This window comes from Lissotriton vulgaris, unplaced genomic scaffold (assembly GCF_964263255.1).
Source record: "Lissotriton vulgaris unplaced genomic scaffold, aLisVul1.2 SCAFFOLD_1792, whole genome shotgun sequence".
Classification (NCBI taxonomy): Eukaryota; Metazoa; Chordata; class Amphibia; order Caudata; family Salamandridae; genus Lissotriton; species Lissotriton vulgaris.
The window spans coordinates 312,178-334,185 of NW_028252203.1; the positions used below are offsets into that span (position 1 = coordinate 312,178).

A 22,008-nucleotide genomic window follows, 5' to 3' on the forward strand; every position below is an offset into this window, starting at 1 on the left:
AGCTGGCGCCAAGCCCTGGCAGCCCCAGTACGTTGGTGTAGTTGCTCCAGCTCCGTTACGCGCTGTGTGAGTTCAGCCCTCTTCTGCGCGCGTTCCCTATTATTAGCCGCGGCTAGGGAAATAAACTCGCCGCGGAGGACAGCTTTAAGCGTCGTCCATTGGGTCGCTTTGGTAGTGTCGTTGTTAGCGTTGTGTGTGAGGAATTGGCTGATGGCTGCCTTGATCTTCTCCACCGAGGAGGGGTTCTGCAGCAAGCCATCTGGCAAGCACCAGTGTTGTTGTGGGCTAGGTGTGTCTGGTACCAGAAAGGATGCCTCTATCAGAGAGTGATCGGATAGGAGGCCGGGTGGATCTCAACATCTTGTGCCCGCGTCGCTAGTTGGGCGGAACACAAAAGGTAATCTAGTCACGCATAAGACTTATGGGCTGCCGAGTAGTGAGTGTAGGCTGTGGCATGGGGATGGCAGTGTCTCCGCAGGTCGACTAATCCCAGGTCTGCAAGGTGTGCGTGCCCCTCCGCTGACAATGCCCCCACCTGGCCGAACCTCTGGTTGGAGCGGTCAGCAATGTTATGAAACACCAGGTTGAGGTCCCCCCCTAGCAATAGGTGCTGATGCGTGTTGGCTGTGGCAGCTTCTAGTGCGGAATGTAGGAACTTCTCTTGTCCTTCATTGGGTGCGTACATGGAGCCTATCAATAGTGTCTGCCCCGCCACGAGGAAGCGATGGACCAGTAGCCTACCCTTCACTTCCGCCTCCTTCTGCAACACCCGTCCCCTGAAGGACCTTGCCACCAGAATTACCACCCCGGCTACTTTCTTGGAAGCGGACGAAAAAAGCTGCTCCGGGAAGGAGCAGGACCGAAGCCTATGGTGGTCCTTGGACAGTAGATGTGTCTCTTGCAGAAGGCATATGTCGGCTTGTGAGTGTTCTAGGAAGGAGAGGATCGCCCTGCGCTTGTTGGGGCTGTTAAGCCCTCTAACATTTAGGGAAAGTACAGTCAGCAGACGTGTCATCCTAAGCGTGGAACAGGGCCAGGCGCATGTTTAGAGCGGGCTGGAGGCGTGAAAGGGAAAAAAAACAGCGATGCATCTCAGCGACTGTGGACAAGGAGGCCCCACCCCCCCTCTTCCCCCTTCCCCACCTCCAAAAGACTGTCCCACCCGAACCCCAACTGGAAATCCCCTCAGCTCCCACTCAGCCCTCCCCCCTCCTCCCACCCTTCTCCCTCCCCCCATCAATACCCCAACTTGAAACCCCAAAGAACAAACCATAGTCTCGTCCTGATTGGCAGTTCAGGTCCGCAGAAGTGTCTCAGTGGGAAACGTGGCAGTGGTGGCTCCCCTTCGGCCCCCCACCTCCCCCATTATTAAAGCAAAGTGTGGTGATCAACCCCCATTGTGCTATTCATGGAGCAACAGTGGTATCCCGCACCACTTCTTGGACAGCCGCCGCTTGTTCCTGGGCGATCGTCGCAGGGTCCGGCCTCAGGCGTGTCCCACACCTGCGCCTTCTTCTGACCCTCTGCCAGCCATCTTGGTTACGCTGCGTCAGTCTGTCTTGCGATCCATGGGGTGAACCATGCTTCGAGTCCGTGGGATCTGGCAGGTCAATATTTAGGAGGGTACAGGTGTTGCTGAGGGGAGCGAAGTTGATGCAGTTTCCCCTGCCATTTGAAAATTATCCGGAACGGATGGCCCCATGAATACGGCACCTCTTTCTCACGTAGGAAGGTTGTTACTACCTTGAATTCTCGCCTCTTTTGCAGCGTGATGGCTGGCAGGTCCTGAAACAGAGCGATGGCAACCCCTCTAAATTGCAGAGGCTGTTTCCGCCGGGCCTCCTGGAGGATCCGTTCTTTCACAGGGAAATCAGGGAGGTAGGCCAGAATGTCCGGTGGCGGGGCCGGTGCACGCCTCAGCAGGCCCACCCTGTGTGCACGGTCTATGCAAATGGTGAAGTTCTCTGATTCCCCCAGAACCTCCCAGAAAAGATCCTGTAAGTATCCTGTGATGCTATTCCCCTCGTCACCCTGTGGTACATTTCTGACCCGTATATTATTTCTACGATAGCGGTTCTCAAGGTCCTCTGCGTGCGACTGTAGGCCCACCTGCTGCTCCTGGAGACGGAGGACTTCCTGTTGTAAGTGCACCAGCTCTTCACTGCGAGCATGACCGGCATCCTCCACCACGGCCACTCTCTCCCCCAGACCGTCTATGTCTCGACGGAGTTCCTGTTGTTCCCCCGCGATGTCCTGCTTGAGAGCCTGAAAATCGTCCCTGAGGGTGTTGAACAGCGATTCTAAGAAGGTGCGGATGATGGGCGCTTCGTGCTCCTCCTGGTTTTGCACATCGGGGTTGGCCGGGGTAGGGGCGGTGTCTTGTGGAGCATGTCTGTGATGGTGCGATTAGCTCTACGGCTCGAGTTGGCCATGCTGCTCCCAAGCACAGGGCCCATTGTAACTCTGGGTTCCTCTCCGGGGCACCAGATGGTCGCCGGTCTCCGTCAGCCAGTGAGGAACTCAAGTCCACCGGCAGTACCACCTTTGCCTTCGGGCCAGCCCTGGGGCCCCTTCCTCTCCAGCGCCGGCCCGCAGCGCCTGCTATCACCTGTCCCCGGCTGTCTCCGCCGTCCAGGCCCGGCTCCGACTGGTGCCCCTCTCTCCTCCCGCCGGGGGCCCGATCACCTTGCCCCCCGAGGTATGCGCCCCACTCCTCACCTCAGCTCGGGCTTCTCTGGGTTCCCTTGGTACTCCTCACCGGCACACTCCCCCAGTAGCGCTGGATCCTCTGCAATAGCGATGGGGCACGGTCTCACTCTGCCAAATTTGCTTGGGCAACTGGGTGGCGCGCAGTCAGTGGGTCTTTGTGTTCCGTGCTACCAGGAATGGGTCCTTTCTGACACTCCCGGGGATGCCTTGATCACGTCATCCCGTCTGGCCCGCTGCCGTCGTGGGCCCGGGCTCCAGGCCACTCACAGCCTCGTAGACTTGAGCCCCTCCGCAGTCGCGCCTAGTTTCGGGGCCTCCTGCTTTCAGGCCCGCTTCTCGCTCGCTGGACCCCTGGCCGCCCTCTCACCTGCCTGCGGCGGTCCGGTGGGGCGCCGACGCCCACCCCTGCCTCTTCGGCCTCACAGCCGGCCGCCCAGGCCCAAAGCCGGGGCCTCGATTGCGGCGTCTCGCCACTCGGCCACCTCTCCGTGTTTCAACCATATGGGCCTGGTCCACCGGCTCAGCTCTCGTGACGGGGGGTTGGCCGCTCACCACCGGGCTCCCCGCTGCTGTGTTTCGGCTCCGGGTCAGCCGCCACCGGCCACCAACGCCGCGCCCCCTCTCGAAGCGCGCGGATGCACCCCCGGCCGCAGCCTAGTCCCGGCCCTGTCGTGGTGTGGGCCCCGGGTTCCGTGTAGATGACCGCCCTGTCCTCGGGGCCAATGCTCCTCACCGCCGGGTCTCACACGCTCCTGTCGGGGGGCCGTCAAGCCAAGCCCCGCTTCTGTGTGCTCCTGCGCGGCCTCGCTGCAGTCCGCCCAGGCCCAAAGCTGGGGCCTCGATTGGAACGGCCCGCCAGCCGGGTGTCGGATGGCCGCCGCCTCTTTCCGCCCTCGTCGTCTCAGGGGAACTGCGCGGTGCAGGCCGATGTCAGAGCCCGCCCGTCTCTCGTGGGGCTCGCTTCCAACCTGCGCGGGCCCACCACCGGCAGCTCCGGTGTTCCCTGCAGGGCCGCTCAGTCTCCGGAGCCCGCCTCTTCTGTGTCTATCTCCCGGCCTGGGCCGGATCGCGGGCCGCTCCGTCTGCTCCCGCACGTCTGGGCCGGGAGGACGGTCTCGTCGCGAGTGACCACTTGCCCACGCCTCAGGGAAGTAAAATCGCCCGAATCAGGGGGTCACCACCGCTATTTTAAGGCTGTTTTGGGTCTTGGGCCGGGGAGCCGAGGGAAACCACGTCCGTTCAGCCCACCATCTTGGCCACGCCCCCTGAGAATAGATTTTTAAACAATCTTGAGTGAGCAAGGTTTAGCACTGTAGAGTCCTTGGTAGCCATCATTTCCGAGCCATATATGAGCGAAGGCAGACATTTTGCTGCTACAGCCTTTAGCAAGTGACCGGTTGAACGTCCACTTAGATGTTTTTGAAAGCAAATTTTAGTTGTTTTGATTTCGCGTTCCCAAGGTCTAAATTATGTTTGTACTTTAGTTGACGGTCTAGTAGGATTTCCAAATATTTGTATTCATCCACCTGGGTTGAAGTACAGGAATTTATCCTCCAAACAAATTTTGGTTGTTTTTTTCGAGAGCTGGAGAAGCATAGGACGTTGGATTTTTTTTAGGTTTATTGTTAATTGTGCGTTGGAGATGTACAGCGCAATTTGAGAAATCAGCCGTTGTAAGCCAAGTGGAGTTTGTGAGAGAAGCACAATATCATCCGCATATTGCAGACTCGCTATGGGTGTTTGTCCTAATTTCGGTGGGTCTCCCTGGATTGTACTTAGGTCTCGCTCTAGGTCGGCGGTATAGATGTTGAATAGGCTGAGGGCCAGCACGCATCCTTGCTTTAGCCCATTATATGTTAGAAATTTCTTTGTTAGGCACCGACTGTCCCCTTTTTTTTTATTTGGACCCAGGTATGCGAGTATAAATTGATAATTGCTCCAAATAAGCTTTCATTTTGACCCATAGTTTACATCTTGGCACTTTATCAAAAGCAACTTTCAAGTCTAGAAAACATGTATATAGAGTGGTAGAGTTGTCGATTGCTTTTTTAGCTAGGAGAGTTAGTGCTGATAGGTTTGTTAGGGTACCCATGCCGGCCTGGAAACCTGTTTGTGTCAATGGGATCAAACTTTTACTGCTGACCCTAGTCTCCAGATCTGCCAATAGATTGGATGCGTAAATCTTGGCCTCAACGTCTATTAGGGCTATTAACCTGTAGTTGTTAGGGTCTGAGCGAGTCCCTGATTTATGAATCGGTTGTAGAATACTGCCTCTCCAAGAGTCAGGAATATTCCCGGTCCTTAAGCTGTTACAGAACAAGGGGGATAAGTGACTAGACCAAAACGTGGGATCTTGCCTAAATAGAGCGTTGGGTAGGCCATTTGGTCCGGGGGCCCATCTGCTCTCGGGTGGTTTATAGTCCTCAAAACCTGCTTCGGTGTACTCTGATCTGTTTCTCCTGTATGTTCCAGACCTGGAGGCTTGCCGCTTGCTTTGGTTTAAAAAGGCTTTACTGGGTTCGAGGCTAAAGCTTCCACCAGTACCCGACTATGGGTGCGGGATGAGTCTTTTTGCATGCTGGGTTTCCACGCTTCTGCGGTTTTTCTCGAACTGAGAGTTAAATTGAACTCTGTTGGGGTCGCAGTTGTGTTATCTATGAGCTTATTCGGTGTGAAATTGTATGTTAAGTCAATGTGTGCGCCCCAAATTTGATCTGTCATGTCCGAGTTGAACTGTCGCTGTTTGCCATTAAGCATAAGATTTATTTTCGCCCAGAACTGTTTGGAATTCCGCTCAGACAGTGCTTTCAGCTTACTATCAGCCCCTCTAGATGAGTTCAGGGACACAGCATAGTGGCAATGCAAACAATCATTCATTTATGCCCAAAACACTCGAAGATAGCACTTCTAAATGAGGATATGTAGTTTAAAATGATTATTTTAGACTCCTCAGTCACATGTATAAAATATGTACGGTAACCACAGAGAATGCAAACATAAAAGTAGTTAAGTATATAAAGTTCAACAAAAACAATATAACGGTTCCTAACATTGTTAGCAAGTGTTGCGATCTCCTCCCACTAATTTCCATTTCTAAATGCTATGCTAAGCCTCATATAAAACATTAGATAGCAAAACCTGCCTTGCGAGGTTTGCATAATGAATTGCACAGCATACCATTGAATAGTTGAGCATGACATCAATGGGCCTAGTGCCACCAATCTGCAGTGCAGCTGCATTTATGGCTGCTCTTAGGTGGGATAGGTGGCATTTTGGGATGTCTGACTGGATGGGCATGCCACAATCCAGTCTAGAAAGGACAAACTCAAACCTAGCATGGACCAACGATTTGTGGACCTAAGCAGCATTGATGAGGCATTACATCCCATGAAGGAGTCTGGTTTGGAATTGGGCACTTTGGATACAGCATTAATGTGAGCTTCCAAGATGAGGTTCATGTTGAGGATGAAGTTTATGGATTCGGTATCATTGACAATAGTGAGTTTATACTCCAGCAGATTAGTAACATTGACACAAGCTTGAATTGAGGTGGTGGTCTTAGCAGGAGAGATGATTATGAATTCTGGTTTAAAGGGTTAAGCTTTAAGTGATGGTGAAAGATCCAAGACTGGAGGAAATTGAGAGTGCTTGACAAGACTCCAATATCTTCAAAAGAGGCAATTTGAGATACATATGTATTTCTTCTACATAGAATTTGAAAGAGCTATTGGATTGCCTCAGGTTGATGCTAAAGTGGTCCATGTACAGATTAAGAAAACGTATGGGGTAGCATAGATCCATGGAGGACTCCTTAAGGTAAGGGTGTGGTACTCAAAAATAATTTCCGTTTTATCTGCTGGGAGCAATTGAATAGGTAGGACTCAAACCATCCCAGGATGGTGCCATTAACTTCCAACCATAATTCACCGGTTTACAGGAGTGTGGCATGGTTGGCATTGTCAAACTCTATTGATAGGTCAAAAATGATGAGAAGCGATGAATTAAGAAAGACGGTGCACAGAGCACTACTATTGTAAACAGATCCTAGGTTTACTAACTAGAGTACGCTAGATGCAATGCAGAAGCATGTATATAATATATATTCATTTTAGCATGTCACATTTTTAAATACTCTTTTATGTAGAATCTTCAGCAGGGTCTGGGAAACCCACAAGAAAAAGTACCTCTAATCGTAACAGCACTAAACAATCCTGAAGCGCCATCTATATCGAATGCTGCTGAAGTGACGACCATGGTGAATATTTTAGGAAAAATCTCTAATGTATCATCAATTGGAAACAATTCATTTGATACTGCAGTTGTGACAGTAAGTGCAATAATATTTTTTGTGTTTTGATAATTTATGCTGTGCACACAAATGATATGGGAATTGGTATGCTGAACAACATAAGATAGTAAATACTCAGAGGTGGTTCAAGGTATGTTGGAATAAAAATTGCAAGAAAAGGCAGATTTCACCATTACACGGGTTGACTTTCCACTTTCCTATATGTCGACATCAAGCACGTACTGTTTTATATACTGTATTGGGTCAAGCACTTATACGCATACAAATAGACTAACTTAAAATTAGCTTATCTCTCAGAACAGATCACGTAACCTCAGACAAAAAACGAATAATCCTATTAATCAACACTGCATTGAATACAACTGGCATTTTGTAGTGCATGCAAAACACCATGCTAAAATAAAGGCAAATAATGGCAATTGCATGGTATGTATTTGGAAGTCAGTTTAAGAGGTCTTGTATTTCTTTTGGTTTCCATCGCAGGAAATCCACATTTCTCGCGAGTTTGATCTCTGCTGGGGATTGAGACCGTCTCAACTGGACTGAGACCCACAGGCAAAAAAACTGTGCAGTGAGTGACTGCAGCCGCCTGCACTGGAAAGTTTAGGGGATCTATGTAATGCCTTTTCTCCCTTTCAAGGTGTGCATCCTGAGAGCTATTATACCTCTGCGCCCTTGTCTATTTCACTGTTTAGGCCTAACGGGAACATTTTCTGTTATTTGCAATTGGGTACACCCCTACAAATAAGAGAATAACACTTTGAGATCATGTAGGGCCGGTGCATTCTGTATTGCAGACAGGACTACGCAAGAGCCAGACCCTTCTGTGATACCAAAGTGCCATGATTTCATAGAATGTAGGCTTATATGCCAGGAGCGCCCTAGTGACACTCTGTGTATTACAGCCCCAGGTGTCATTGCATAAGTAGATAACCCTCGCACTGTGCCCCAGCCCCCACCAGTATCTGTACATACATGCATAGGACCTACCCCGGTCCCTTGAATGAACAAGCCAACACCTGCTTTAGTTCTTTAGTGGTCAGTGTTGGCTGAGTTTTATTGCAATACATGCGAAATACTGTTTGTCATACATCGTATGTAGTTCTTGTCATAAAATATTATTTAGTAATTTGTCATACATGGTCATAAATCATCAGTCCGTGTTTGCTAATCCCATCTTACGTCCGTTCCCTTTGGACTGGTAGTTCGTTCGTTAGTTCTTTTGGGTTGCCTCAGCGCTTGCTTTGCGCGGGGGTAGCTTCCTTCCCTGAGTAAGGACCATACTCGCCACCTTGTTGGTTTCTGTTGTGCCCTGCCAACCGGCGGGGGCTGGGCGGCGAGTGCCATCTCCGTTTGCTACCCCCTTTCTCGTGGGTTGGCCCCTCACCCTTCGGCATCCCAGTGTGAGGGTGCCCATTCTTACACACCGCCCGTCGGTGTGCCTCCGTAGCAACCATTATTTTCCTTATTCTCTGCCATCACTTTCTTCGTTATCCGGCATATTGCTGCCCTTTTCCCTGCCCGTGATCCAGCACTGCGACATTGCTGTTCTTCAGTGTGGGTGGGTGGGTCAAGATTCTAACGCCGTGCTGCCACCGCCCCGGGTCCAGGATGTCTACTGGACTCGGGCGCGGCTCTTTTATGCCCCCAATTTTGCATACCCGGCTAGCTGGCCCCTCTCTCCTATTGGGGGGTTTGATCCCCCCGATGCCCCCATTGGCCGGCTGGCCCGGCGCCTACCTGGCGCAGCTAGCAGGGGGTTCTGGAGGGGTGGCTCAGACTTTTCCCGCTTCAGGGAGTGCCCCGAACCGGTTTCTCTGTGAGGGGGGGGCCCGGCGCGGGTTAAGGCGCCGGCCCTTTAAGCCCCTGCGGGGGCGGCCTCTGCGACACTCGTTCTTAATTTGCATCTCAGAATTGGTGGTTGCCACACTTAGCAAATTAAAACAAGATGAAGTCTTTGTCTCTTTGCCTATTTTTGTTGCTATACCTAAAATATATGGAATATTGTGTATCTTGGCCAGCTTACTTCAATTAAAGAGGTAGTCACCCTTGTGACTGGAGGTTAGCAAACCCCTTAACACTTTAAACAAACCTGCTAATGAACCAAATAAATCAAAAATCATCATCTAGCCAGAAATACTCCTAAAACATATACATGTCACCCAGTATAGATGGTCTCTTCAATGTGAATGAATCAAAAAAGATTTACCTTCATAGCAATGCCCAGCCATCTAAACGTGAATAATATCTTTATACATTGTTCTCAAGGCAGACCCTCTAACTATTGAAGTAGCCTGTTCCATAGTAACAAGATGATCCTTATTTCCTTACTATGCAAATCCTTCAAGAATATATGAACAATGCTGCCAATAGGAAAGCTGCCGGGCATAAGGAGGTCTACCAAATGAAAACATCGGGACACAGTAGCACAGAGAGGACGTCATTTATTTAGTGTTTCGAAATGAATAAAAACTTTAAGAAACTGCATTTAGTTATTTTTCAAGGATATGCTAAATTATATTGTTACAGTCACCACAGTCAAAATAATTAAGAGCCTAAGAGTTAAAAGGATTTTATCACATCGTCACAGTAATAGAACATTCTCCAACAACAGTTGCTCAGTAGTTTTTTAATCCAAGTGGTTTCTTTCTGGACATACATAAAAAATAAACCCAGAGAGAAAGCACGTGGATAACAAACTACACACCTTTTGTTAACTCAAAAAGTACTTACCCAATTATGAAGTTCTTGGTGTTAAAAAATATCCAAAATACCTGTCATTTTTCCTAGTTGGTCTCGAGTTTCTTCTTGAGTGTTTGTTTCATTTATTGGCTTTGTGTGTTCAAAAATTGCTAAACACTACCCCCTGATTAGCCTAAACTGCTCACCCACACTATCACAAAAAAGAGCATTTGGAATTACAAATGTAAGCCCTGTAAGCCAATTAGGGTAGTGTGGACTGTCTACAAAGTTGACCTCATTTTGGAGCTCTACATAAAAAGCCAGCTTCGTACCTCTGTATTCCCACTCTTTCAATTTACCTTCTTTTTGCCCCTATTTTTGCATCACCACTTTCCCTTGTGTGGTTTCTACCGTTCACTGCTTTGTGTTACTTGTTCTTACAATACTTTCCAATCACAAATCTATTCCTTCATCCTGAAGTATCTACTGGACCTAAGGTAGTCTTGGCCCATCACAATACCACAGCAACTTGAATAATAACGATGAAGTCCTCCCCCCACTCTTAGTGATTCACTTGTAATACAAAAGGAACTCTGTATTCTTATCTTGTGGAGAAGTAGTTTTCGAGTAAAGCTGAATGTTATGGGGATGGCACATACCCCAGACACCAGTGCTGCTCACATTTTGCCTTGGTTTGAGTACAAGAAATTCCCTCAGAGCACTGATAGATCCATTGGACTGTAACTGACTGACTTATAGCTGTGTGAAAATGCTATTGTTTTCTAAATCAATGCAATAAAAATCAAAACATTTTGAAGGAAAACGTGTATCACCCTGATGAACTTCAAAGAGACTCTCAATTTAAGTTATAGTGACGTAATATCAGTATTTGGGTCTAGATAGATTCTTGAGATATGTTGAGTTTCAAGATTTGTATACCACAAGTCAATCAGATTCTGAAACTGGTAGCACTTTTACTTCCAGAAATGTGTGTCTGTGGTGCCCAATATAAGAAGTCAGGTTTTGTTGGAAACTGAGTTTGGCATGAGGTGGATTTCCATGGGGTGGGTTATTGCCATATGCTGTCCAAATCACTCTAAGAGTGAGGAGTTTTAGAATAGCTCAACAGCCAGCTGTATGGCAGTTGGTGTGTGTGCCATTTAACCCTCTGCCTGACCATGGTCAGTTGTGACATTTAGTCCCTCAGGAGGTCTTCGTAGAATTTTTTTGTTCTGTGTTGAAGGGGTGCCTGTGTGATTGTGTGTAGTTTTTGCCTGATTGCGTTTGGGGTACGACTCATTGCATTACTGACAATGTTGAGTTGAAGTTGATTCTAATGCCAGGCTGTTGGATTGGTGATGTGTGGAATCCACAATAAGCATTTATATTTTTTGTTTTGGCTCGTTGAAATGAGAAGCGCTACCTGGAGTTGTGATTTGAGCAGGTCAGACCCGTCCAGTTGATCTGTCTCACCACGTGTGCCTTGTTTCCCTGGAATCATGTCTAGATCTTATAACCATGGGTATCGCTTTGCAATATCATGTAGGGTTCATAAGCTTCTTAAAATGATGTTTGCTTAGCATAGCCTTCCTGGGGCTGTCACTATTAATGAACCAATAAACAAAAGAAGAGTGTCTATGAAAAAGGCTAAGCCGTTCTAGGGATCACAATAACAACCACACCCGTAGCACCCGTAGTCTACCTACGTCGCCCTCGAACCGGACCCCGACGTCGGGGTCCGGTTCGAGGGCGACGTAGGTAGACTACGGGTGCCGAGCGTCAAGGGCGGTGTGCCGAATACGCTTCCACCCCCCTCCTGAGACCCATGGTGTTCATTTCCAACACCTTTAAAGTGCAGAAACGATCAGTAGAAGCCTCCTAAACCAGGAGTAATTAGGAATAGTTCAACCATTCCTATTTTTTTTGCACTTTTTTCACTTTTATATAATTTTCACACTCACGTCCCTAGGTAAGGGTGGGCCTTAGTGTGCCCATACCGCCAGGGTTTATCACACTCAGTCCTGATGAATTGCCGGGTAAATTAACACTGTTTCGATGGCAAGAAACATGTCGACTACCCTTTAGGAATCCACCACTCAATTAAAGTGGACTGTTTCCTCACATATTTTAACATTTTTTGTCTCTAGTGATCATTTAATAAAATTGTTACCTCAGATACACTACTGACTATTTTAATACCCCCATCACTCACTAGTTTTCATTTGCACTCAACACGCCCTAAACTCACCATCCCGCTCCGCAGTAATCCTGGCGTTGCAGCACACCAAAGAGACACTCGGTCTCTTTGGTGGGGCCCGATGATGAAGCATGTCATCACTAGGTGGTGAGTGAGGGCTTTCTTCAACATCCCAGTGTGGTTGTTATTGTGCTCCCTAGAACGGCTTAGCCTTTTTCATAGACACTCTTCTTTTGTTTATTGATTACTGACCGGGGAACAAGAGTGTCAGTGTACTCTCCCTACCTCTCTCCTTGTTATTCACTATTAATGAACCTCCAATTCGCTGATGAACTGGTTGTTCTTTCCATTTTTTAAGTGGTCACTGCTGTGGGCTCTAAAGTGTACCTTATGCTATAGGGTTGTCGGTCATGTTATCCATTTAGAGAGTGGGGAAAGAAAAGGGGCTTCTGAGGGGAAGTGGAGGGTTAAGGTACCGAGATCCAAGGGTATATGTCTGCAGTGCATGCATGAAATACAAATTATTTGATGTCATAGGGCATATATGTAGCTCTTTTCATATGATGTATAAAAACATTGTTTAGGATCTGTTCCTTCATACTGGTGCATATTCATCTAAACTTACATGCAACTTTGCGCCATAACTATTAAAAATGTTTTAAAGCATTTTTACTTTCATGATTACAAATGTCCACCATTAAATTGGTTACAAGTGTTAACTCAGTAACTACCTGTTTTTCAGAATTTCCTTTCACTTGCGAGTAACATCACTACTAGCCGCTTTGCATCATCATTATCCGGTAACCAAGGAGCACAAGCATCCAGCATGCTGAAGACTGTGGAAACGTTCAGCCAGTTACTCAAATCGGATAACCAGTCCTTCGATATCACTGTGCCAAGTATTCAGGTTAAAGGCGAATCATATGAACCAGGGCTAAATCTGAGTGCTTATCAGAAGACATTTGACTTTAATCTCAGTGTTAGCATGTTCATTGATGAGAGCACAATCGCCGATTTGACGACTCGAGGAAACTTCACAATCACAAGTGTGGCATATGCCTCGCTGGGCGACATTCTACCCAAAAGCACAGGAAAATTTGAAGGCTCAACCTTAAACAGCATTGTCCAATCAACATCCATAAAATTCAACAACATGAATCATCACCTTGGTGAATTTGGTGTCATCAATATGACTTTCCACATCAACAATTCCAACAAAGACTCCATAACTCACTGTGTTTTCTGGGACTTCAACATGCCACCTGCTGGAGTCGGAGGATGGTCTGATGGCGGCTGTTCAGGGTGGTCCGATGAGAATACAACTTACTGCATTTGCAATCATTTGACGTCATTTGCTGTTCTGATGTCAATAAATCCCGAACCTTTGCCCCTGATTGACGAGATCACTTATGTTGGCCTGGCAGTTTCAATCATTTCACTTTGCATTTGTCTTTTCATGGAATGGATAGTCTGGAAGTATGTGGCCAGGAGTAACATTTCCTATTTCCGCCACACATCATTGGTCAACATCTCATTTTCCTTACTGTGTGCAGATGTCTGTTTCCTGGCAGCCTCCTTCCCTATTGTAAAGACAAGCAAGTTCATCTGCCTCTCCATCACTTTCCTGAGTCATTTCTTTTATTTATCTCTCTTCTTTTGGACCCTCTGCCAGAGCATGATGCTGTTACACCAGTTGGTTTTCATCTTCCATCATCTAAGGAAGAAAGTGTTCCTTTCGCTCTCATTTGTCTTGGGTTATGTCTTCCCGGCAGCAATTGCTATTGGCACCTTTTTCTATTTTTATCCCAAGAGAAGGTACACCCACCAGTCAATTTGTTGGTTGAACCCAGACAGTGGGGCTATCCTCACCTTTGCCATCCCAGCAGGATCCATCATTGTCATCAATTTTCTTACTCTTATTGTGGTCATCTCCAAACTGACGAGGCCTTCAGTATCAGATGCAAGTCAAGTGGAGGACAAAGAAACAGCCAAAAGTATTATGAAGGCTATTCTCGTCCTGACCCCAGTTTTTGGATTAACGTGGGCCTTTGGTTTTGCTTTGCTGACGGATCTAGACCAGCTGACCAAGATGGTATTCACCTACGGGTTTGCAGGGATGAACGCTTTCCAGGTATTTTGTATTAGTGGTACAGATTATTTGAAGATGTGTGTATGTAAGATGAAGGAATGTCTGGCTAAAGGAAAAAAACTAGTGTAGAAATGGATGAATGGAAGAACAAATTAACAAGCAAATGTTTTAACAAACTAACACGTGCTGTAAGAACTAAAGAACCTTGTTTATGCTTAATATAATGCATGGAATTCCGCAATCCTTGAATGAAAACCTGTCTCTAAACTTGATAATAGGTGACTTGGGATGCATCCAGTCACTAATTATAAAGAAATGGTGTTGCTGCACACCTGCAAATAACTTCATACTACGAGTTCTGTCTGTTTCCAGAGAAAGCAGCCGAAAGGAAAGGAGGGTCAATAAAACAAAATGTTGATTTTCTTTCTTCTGCTCTGTGTTTCATACTGTACGGTGAAAAGCAAAAGTGAGATATTTATGGCAACATGGTTTTTTGTTTGCACTCTTTAGGTAATGTTTTAAAAGTTAGAATTTTCTGCATGTTTCTACACATTACGAGATACCACGCCTTTTTGTTTATTAAGTGAGTTGTATGAAACTGATTCTAATTTTTTTTAAACAAATATCTAACAGACATTGATTGTTCTGATAGAGATTCTATTTTTATTCTAAATGTTTGCAAACATGCTCTCTCTTTCATATGAAAGAGCTACACAAAATGATTTAAGCTGTTTGAGGTGAAGGTGAAGTTGTGTCCATGTATTGTAAGGAATAAAGTAACCTGGGGTACACGATAAGGATTTTGCAAGTCACCTCGGTATTCCATACCTTTATAGAGGAACTGGGGCTTCAGGTTTGTTACTCTAGATCTGGGCTCTTCAAACTGGGGCGGGCCCCACTAGAGGGGCCTCAGGTGATCCCAGGGGTGCTCCAGGCTCTGACCAAAAGAAGAATTATGCTTTGTAATGGCCCATCACTAACATATTTTGTAATTTATATCCTAGCTGAGAGTATGTGTCAAAAGGGAAGGGACTCCAAAAATTCTTCCAAACACTCGTCACACACTGCTAACACATACAATTCAATAGAATAAATGTGAAAAATTCTGAGGGGGGCCTGATGATTTTTCTTTTCCACGTGGGGGGGGGGCTTAAGAAGTTTGAAGACCACTGCTCTAGATGGTCACGGAACTCCTTGGTGATTTGCAATATCCTTTTAATGTATGGCAGGGGTACTTTACCCCATACATTAGTTCATTAAGAAGTTCTCTGCTTTATATTCATGTCTGTTCTCTTTTCAAGGGATTCTTCATATTGTTGACCACATGTTTCACAGAAAAAAAGGTAAATCATTTATCTAGTGTTTAAATCGATATCAATAATGTAAATGTGTATGTGTATACAAATTCCCAATGGCTCACATCAATCCTAGGGGTATTGTATGGCACAACTATTGCCAGAGTGCTTACTACAGAAAAAGTCGAGTTTAAAGTGACGAAAGCACCAACATAATAGCAAAAAAGATGTGATTAGAGTAATATTTATCAAAGGAATTTTATTCATTCAATATGTATATCTTATAGACATAGCTAATTTTCACTATATATAAATGTACAAGTAGTTGCAAAAAGTACATTGGAGATGCAGGTTTTTTAAATAAATATTCCTCTAGTGTAATAAATGGGTGTTTTAGTCAAAGTATAAACATATGACGCTCAAAATAAATTCAGGAAGGTGCGTCCTCTTTCTCCTACTCATTGTGGTACACAATTTCCAAATACTGTTATAGTCCTTTTTCATAGCAATTAGTACATTTTATGTTTTTTCGCAAAGAATTTTATGTTTTTGCTCGCAGAGAATTTTCTTTCATACTAAATGGGTTTCCTAATGCTTCTCCATCACAAAGCTGGTGCCAAGCATCAGTACAGACCAAGAGAATGCTACCACACAAATCATGTCTACCAAGAAAAAGGCCAAGTACAGAGCCCTGCTTAAGCACTGGCATGCAGAAACAATCACAGCTTCACAAAAGTGAAATGGACATGCTGATGAGCTGAAACAGATAAAAATAGTTTCTATTAGATGGAGAGCTTAATTTGTAAAATTCCTCATCAGAAGGCCACCGTAGTTTGTCACTGTACTTACACAACGGCTAACCATCACACTGCTACAAGTGTGATAATTCAGAACGTTCGAGGCTGCCAAAGCTTTAAAATGACTTGGGTGGCAGGTATTACCTATTTTTGATGTGTATTGCTTCAATTACTTAACGGTAATTGCATCACTCCGAGTACGTTTTCACGATAATTAATTACTTAATGAGGCTGCCACGCCTCACAGACACACCCAGTTCCCTTCCCAAAAAGTTGAAAAGCCCCTACCTCCCCCACGATCTCCTGTTTGTGTTGAAGCAAGCTCACACCTAGAACAGTTGGACTGGTCCTAATAGGGCGGGAGGGATGGCTTAAAACTTTAGGGGGAAAACGTACTCGGAGTAATGCAGTTACCGGTAACTAATTGAAGCATTGCCTCCTCAGTATATTTTCCCCCCTAATTAATCACTTAATGATACATAAGCAATAACACCGACCAGGACAACTGATTATTTATGCAACACTCAATGTATTTAATACTGAAATTAAACCTCCTATTACTTCATAGAAGACAGCACTTTTGACCCCAACATCTCCTCCAGCCCAATTTCCTGCATAACTCTGTAAAGCCGTACAAATGTAGAAGGCGTGGCCCATGTTGCGGTCCTACAAATCTCAACCAAAGATGCTCCCTGAGCCTCTGCAAAGGAAGTAGACATGGCTCTAGTGGGTCTACCTTCCACCCCAACGGGACACGAACCTCCAACCTCTCTATACGCCAATGCAATCAGAGACCTGGATTCACCTACTCAGAGTCTGGCTGTAGGTTTAGAACCCTTCCTAGCAGGTCCAAAATTCACCAACAATGAAGAAGAAATTAAAATCAGAAACTCTGTCCAAATAAAGCCACATAGCCCGCTTGACATCTAAGTAATGTAGCTTCACCTCCTCCGGGGAATAAGGATTAGGATGAAACACTGGTAAAAATACCTCCTGCTCCCTGTGAAATACTTAATTTACCTTAGGGATGAAAGAAGGACCAGGATGTAACATGACCCTATCCTTGAATACCCTAATCAAAGGATGCCTTACTGATAAGGAACCTAATTCCCCAACCTTCTCCCTGAAGTAGCTGCACCAGGAAGAACGTTTTCAAGGTAAGCGATCTCAAATCCACCTTCTCAAGAGGTTCAAAAGGAGACTTCTGCAACACCTCCAGGACTAAAGAAAGATCCCAAGATGGACATACGGTCTAGCCAGAGTCTTGATATTAGGAAACCCCTTAAAAAGCCTCAGCACAAGCCTATCTGCCTCTTGTAATTACTCCAAGATGTCCGGAAAATCTTAATGACTGCCCATTGAATCTTAAGAGTGGAAACCTTAAACCTTAGAGCAAAACCATCCTACAGAAAATCCAGCACCTTCACCAGTTCAACTTACTGTGGGACTAAATGCTTAGTTTTGAACCATTTTTGAAAATTGGCCCAGTGTCTACAATAGGAAGAAAGAGTGGAGGCTCTCCTAAAAGCCTGAATGGAGGAAGCCACCTTCTCAGAGACCCCCTTAACCTGTAAGCCAGCCCTTTCAACCTCCAAGAATCAGCCTGAGGGTTCTCAATGGTTTGACCCCAAGGCAGGGAAATGCTAGGGGGGATGGAACTACTTGAAGAAGGAACTCGTCGCTGATCCTCATCAAAATTATCAGAGGTTAACAAGCAGAGCGGTGCCATGCTGGAGCTACCAGTATCACCACCGAATCCTCTCGCTTCAACCTGTTTAGAAACCACCAAAGAAGAGGAAAAGGCGGGAAAGCATAAAGGATCCCCTTTGGAGAAGACAGCACATCCACGCCCCCTCCTCCCTCTCCCTTGAACAGAACAGGGGAAGAAGGGTATTCTGAGCTCATGCAAGAAAATCTGCTACTGGGGCCCCACAGTCCTGACAAATCCTGTGAAAGGCCTGCTTGGTCAGACACAATTCCTGAGAGGAAGTAATTTCCCTGCTCAATTTGTTCGCTCTGACATTCATTGTCCCCGGAATGTAAATCGCTCCTAGCTCCAGTATGTTGTCCTGAGCCCAAAGATCTGATGGGAGATCCTCGACAATGCTGGAGATCTTGTGCCCCCCCTGTTTGTTCAGAGAGGATGTGGTCGTGTTGTTGTCTGTACATCCCAGTTCACTCTTTCCCTTCAACATGGGAGCAAATGCCAGGAAAGCCAGATGAATCACCCCCAGCTCCCTCCAGTTGGAGGACATCATCTGCTGCACCCTTGACCAAAGACCCTGCACCTGCCGTGCACCAATCCAAGCCCTCCAACCTGTTGTTCTGGCAACGGTTGTCAAGATGATCGGTGTCTGGGGCATTAGGCTGCACTTTTTCCAGATGTGTGCAGACTCCATCCACCAAGAAAGCTCCTCTCTCATCACCGCTGTCATCGGAATCCTCATAGACAAATCCTGAGATCCCGGGGACCAATGACCCAGAATGTGTCCCACCACCTTGCTTAGATTGAACCTGGCCCAAGGTACCAGAAAAATGGTTGCTGCAAGGTCTCCCTGCACCTGCATCCATTCTGCTGCAGTGGGATTGGCCTGCCCCATCAATTTCAACAAATAAGAGTGAATCTTCTTGATCCTCTTCTCTGTCAGTGAAACCACTCCTGTGCAGGTTAAAAACCTTGCACCATGCAAGTCTGGTCCTGAACAGGCATCAGATGGGACTTCTTCTGATTCACCAGAAACCCATGATGTTGCAGAACCAAAAGAGTTCTTGTAACATGAGCCACAGAGGTTTTCAGGGAGGATGAGAATACCAGGCAGCCATCAAGGTACAGCAGGAGTGCATGGCCCTCCTGATGTAGAACTCCCACCAGAGGATCTAGGACTTTGGTGATGACCCATGGTGCTGATTTGAGAGCGAATGGCAGCACCTGTAATTGAAAGTGCAAATGACTCACGGCGAACCGCAGAAATCTCTGGTGATGTCTGTAAACGGGGACCTGAAGGTAGGCATCCTAAAGATCAATAGTGGCCAGAAAGTCGCCTTTTAATACCAAATAAATACCTTGCTGCAAGGATAGCATTTTGAAATAAATTGTCTTTACGCACTGGTTCACTGCTCTGTTTGCCTTCTGCTCCAGGAACAGCATAGAGTAAACTCCTTTGCCCCTTTCCGGTGCCGTAACCACCATAATTGCAGTTTTCTTCAAAAGAGCGAGAATGTTGGACCACAAAGGCTCTCTCTTTACTGGATCCCTTGGAATATAAGTATGGAGAGTTCCTGAATCTGGAGGTGTTTGAAAGAACTCGATCATAGAGTCTCCGAAGTCGACTGAGCACCCTTTGATCTCTGATGGACTCCTGTCAAACGCTGCCAAAGTCCAACAACCTCCATCCAACTGGGCCATACCCTACCAGAAGAGGGGACTAGTCAGGAACTATTCTTGCTTGCTCCTGCCTGTTTACCAGAGTCCTGCGACTTGGAGGATTTCCTAGGCTTAAATCGCAGTCTTCTGGAAGAATAACCCTGTGCATCCTTCCTAGAAAATAATTATGGTCCCGATTCCAAGACATATAGGACCTATAGGGAAACATTAGCTTCCTATCTTTAAAAGACTTTGGTATGGTTGCATCCAGCTGGTCTCCAAACTACTTCTTCCCTTCAAAAGCAATTTTCAGGAGAGAAGTTTTTTCTGCATAATCCGTCTTTCAGTCCCGCATCCACAAATGGAGGCATGGCAGGATGGATGCACAAGAAGCCACTGCTGAGGATCTAATAATATCTGAAGAAACTTCAGCTAACATCTTTGCCTCCTGTTCCATTTGCAGCAGTATATCGGAGCAGTCTAAATTCTCCTGGATAGCAACAGAAGGAGACTCAAAGGGCCAGATGTATGAAGCTCAAATGGGTTCGCAAACGCCGAAATTCGGCGTTTGTGAACTCATTTGAGCAAAATGGTATGTATGTAGCAAATTTCAGTGCAAAATAAGGAATCGCATTTTGCGATTGCATGTAAGGAATAGCAAAATTTGCGATTCCTTAAATGCAATGTATGATGCAAAAAAAATTGCTAATTGTCCCTAAGGAATCGCAAATTACCACCAACTTCAAGTTGGTGGTAATTTGCGAATTTCTTGAAAAATGCCCAGTTTCGCATTTTTCAAAGTGCAATGTGATGCACATACCTGCCCTTAGGGCAGGTATGTGCACCACATGTGCACCCAAGCTTATTTCAGGGGTGCAACAGGGTGTCCTTTGGACACCCTTGAAATTATTCTCAATTTGCGATTCGCAAATTGCGAATCGCAAATTGAGAATAATTTCACATTCATTCCTATGGGCCTCCTGGCCCATATAAATGAATGGGAAATTATTCCTTTATTGCGATTAGCAATTTGCTAATCGCAATTAAGGAATTTTAGGAAATCGCTAAAAAATAGCGAATTTCTACATACATACCATTTTGATATTCTCAAATAGCGATTCCTTAAAAATCGCTATTTTAGATACATCTGGCCCTATGTCCTTTACTAAAGACTGTGCTATGTACACCTCATAAGTAGCTGCCTTCATGGACACAGAACTGGCAGCAAAAGACTTCTTAGTAGCACCATCAATCATACGATCCACAGCATCAGCAGGAGATCAATCCTCTGGGTTAATCCCTGTCCTGACAATCAAAGGCACCAAAATAGAATCCACCTTAATCTTGGGAAGAACAACTTCCTCCCATTCAGCTAGAGCATACCTCTTTTGGAGAAACCTTGGAACATGATTGATCCACCTCCTTCCAATTCCTGAAGATTAATGGCCCGATGTAGGTAATTCCGATTTACCTACTCTTAAATACCGAATCATACCGATTCGGTATTTAAGAGTAGGTAAATTGGAAGTAGGCAGATGTAAGTAATTTTTCTTTTTCAATTACCGATTCTGTAAGATTTGGTATTTACCGATTCGGTAAATACCGAATGTGTATTTCCCATTGATTCCTATGGGCCTTGAAGGCCATAGGAATCAATGGGAAATACCGATTCGGTATTTACCGAATAGGTAAATACCGAATCCTGGCAGGGGGAACGGGGTGTCACTTTGACACCCTGTAGCACCCCAATTGCAGGCTTGTGTGCCATGTGGCACACATACATGCCCTAAGGGCATGTCTGTGTGTCACATGGCATAGGTGTACATGCACAGATGTGCAGGTACACTGGAATTCGGTATTTTACCACCCAATAGGATTGGGTGGTAAATTAAGAATTCCTAACGGTCTGTGGCACTGCAAACTACAAATGGATTTACAGAATGGGTATATTTACCGAATCGGAAAAATACCGAAGCTGTAAATTTACCGAATCAGTAAATATACCGATTCTGTAAATTCCGAGCCACCTACATGTCAAAATCCAAATACCGGTCGGTAACGGCCGAAAATCTGTATTTTGGGCCGTTTCCGATCGGTATTTGGATACCTACATCTGGCCCTAAGTCTTTTATCCTCTTATAAAGAGGAAGAGACAAAAGTGAAGGCTTGGCATACTGAGGGAAAGACCCTCTTCATCTGGCTGGGCTGAAGGCTCCTCAAAGCCCAGGTTACGTCTAACATGATCCAAAATCTGGACCAAATCCTGACTGGAAATGTTCTTCCCATAAGCTGGAGTATTAGTACCTCCAACTCTGAATCTGAGGAAGAATCCTACATCTTTCCCTTTATTCTGGAAGACGCTCTTTCTTTTTCTTCTTCTTAGGTTTGGCAGCCAAGGCCTTAGCCACCGCCACCTCAGTCATGGACTCGACTTGGGCCTCAGTTAAATAAGCAGGACTGCAGGGGACAGTTCCTTGAGCTTCTTAGAACTCTGATCCCCAGGCAGGCTCCTCTCAGAGTCAGAAGAGGAGGAAACCATCTGCTTTTTCTGCTCACACTTCTTGCT

The 22,008-nt window shown here is 45.9% G+C and overlaps 1 protein-coding gene across 1 annotated transcript in view; it reads left to right on the top strand.

Moving 5' to 3' along the window:
• Positions 1 to 22,008, top strand: part of LOC147662640 (adhesion G protein-coupled receptor F3-like) — a 93,640-nt gene that overhangs the window by 48,167 nt on the left and 23,465 nt on the right. Inside the window, exons 4-6 of the mRNA XM_086951029.1 lie at positions 6,854 to 7,036; positions 12,640 to 14,028; positions 15,288 to 15,329. Of these exons, the coding sequence (XP_086807155.1) occupies positions 6,854 to 7,036; positions 12,640 to 14,028; positions 15,288 to 15,329 (1,614 nt within the window). The remainder of the gene's footprint in view (positions 1 to 6,853; positions 7,037 to 12,639; positions 14,029 to 15,287; positions 15,330 to 22,008) is intronic.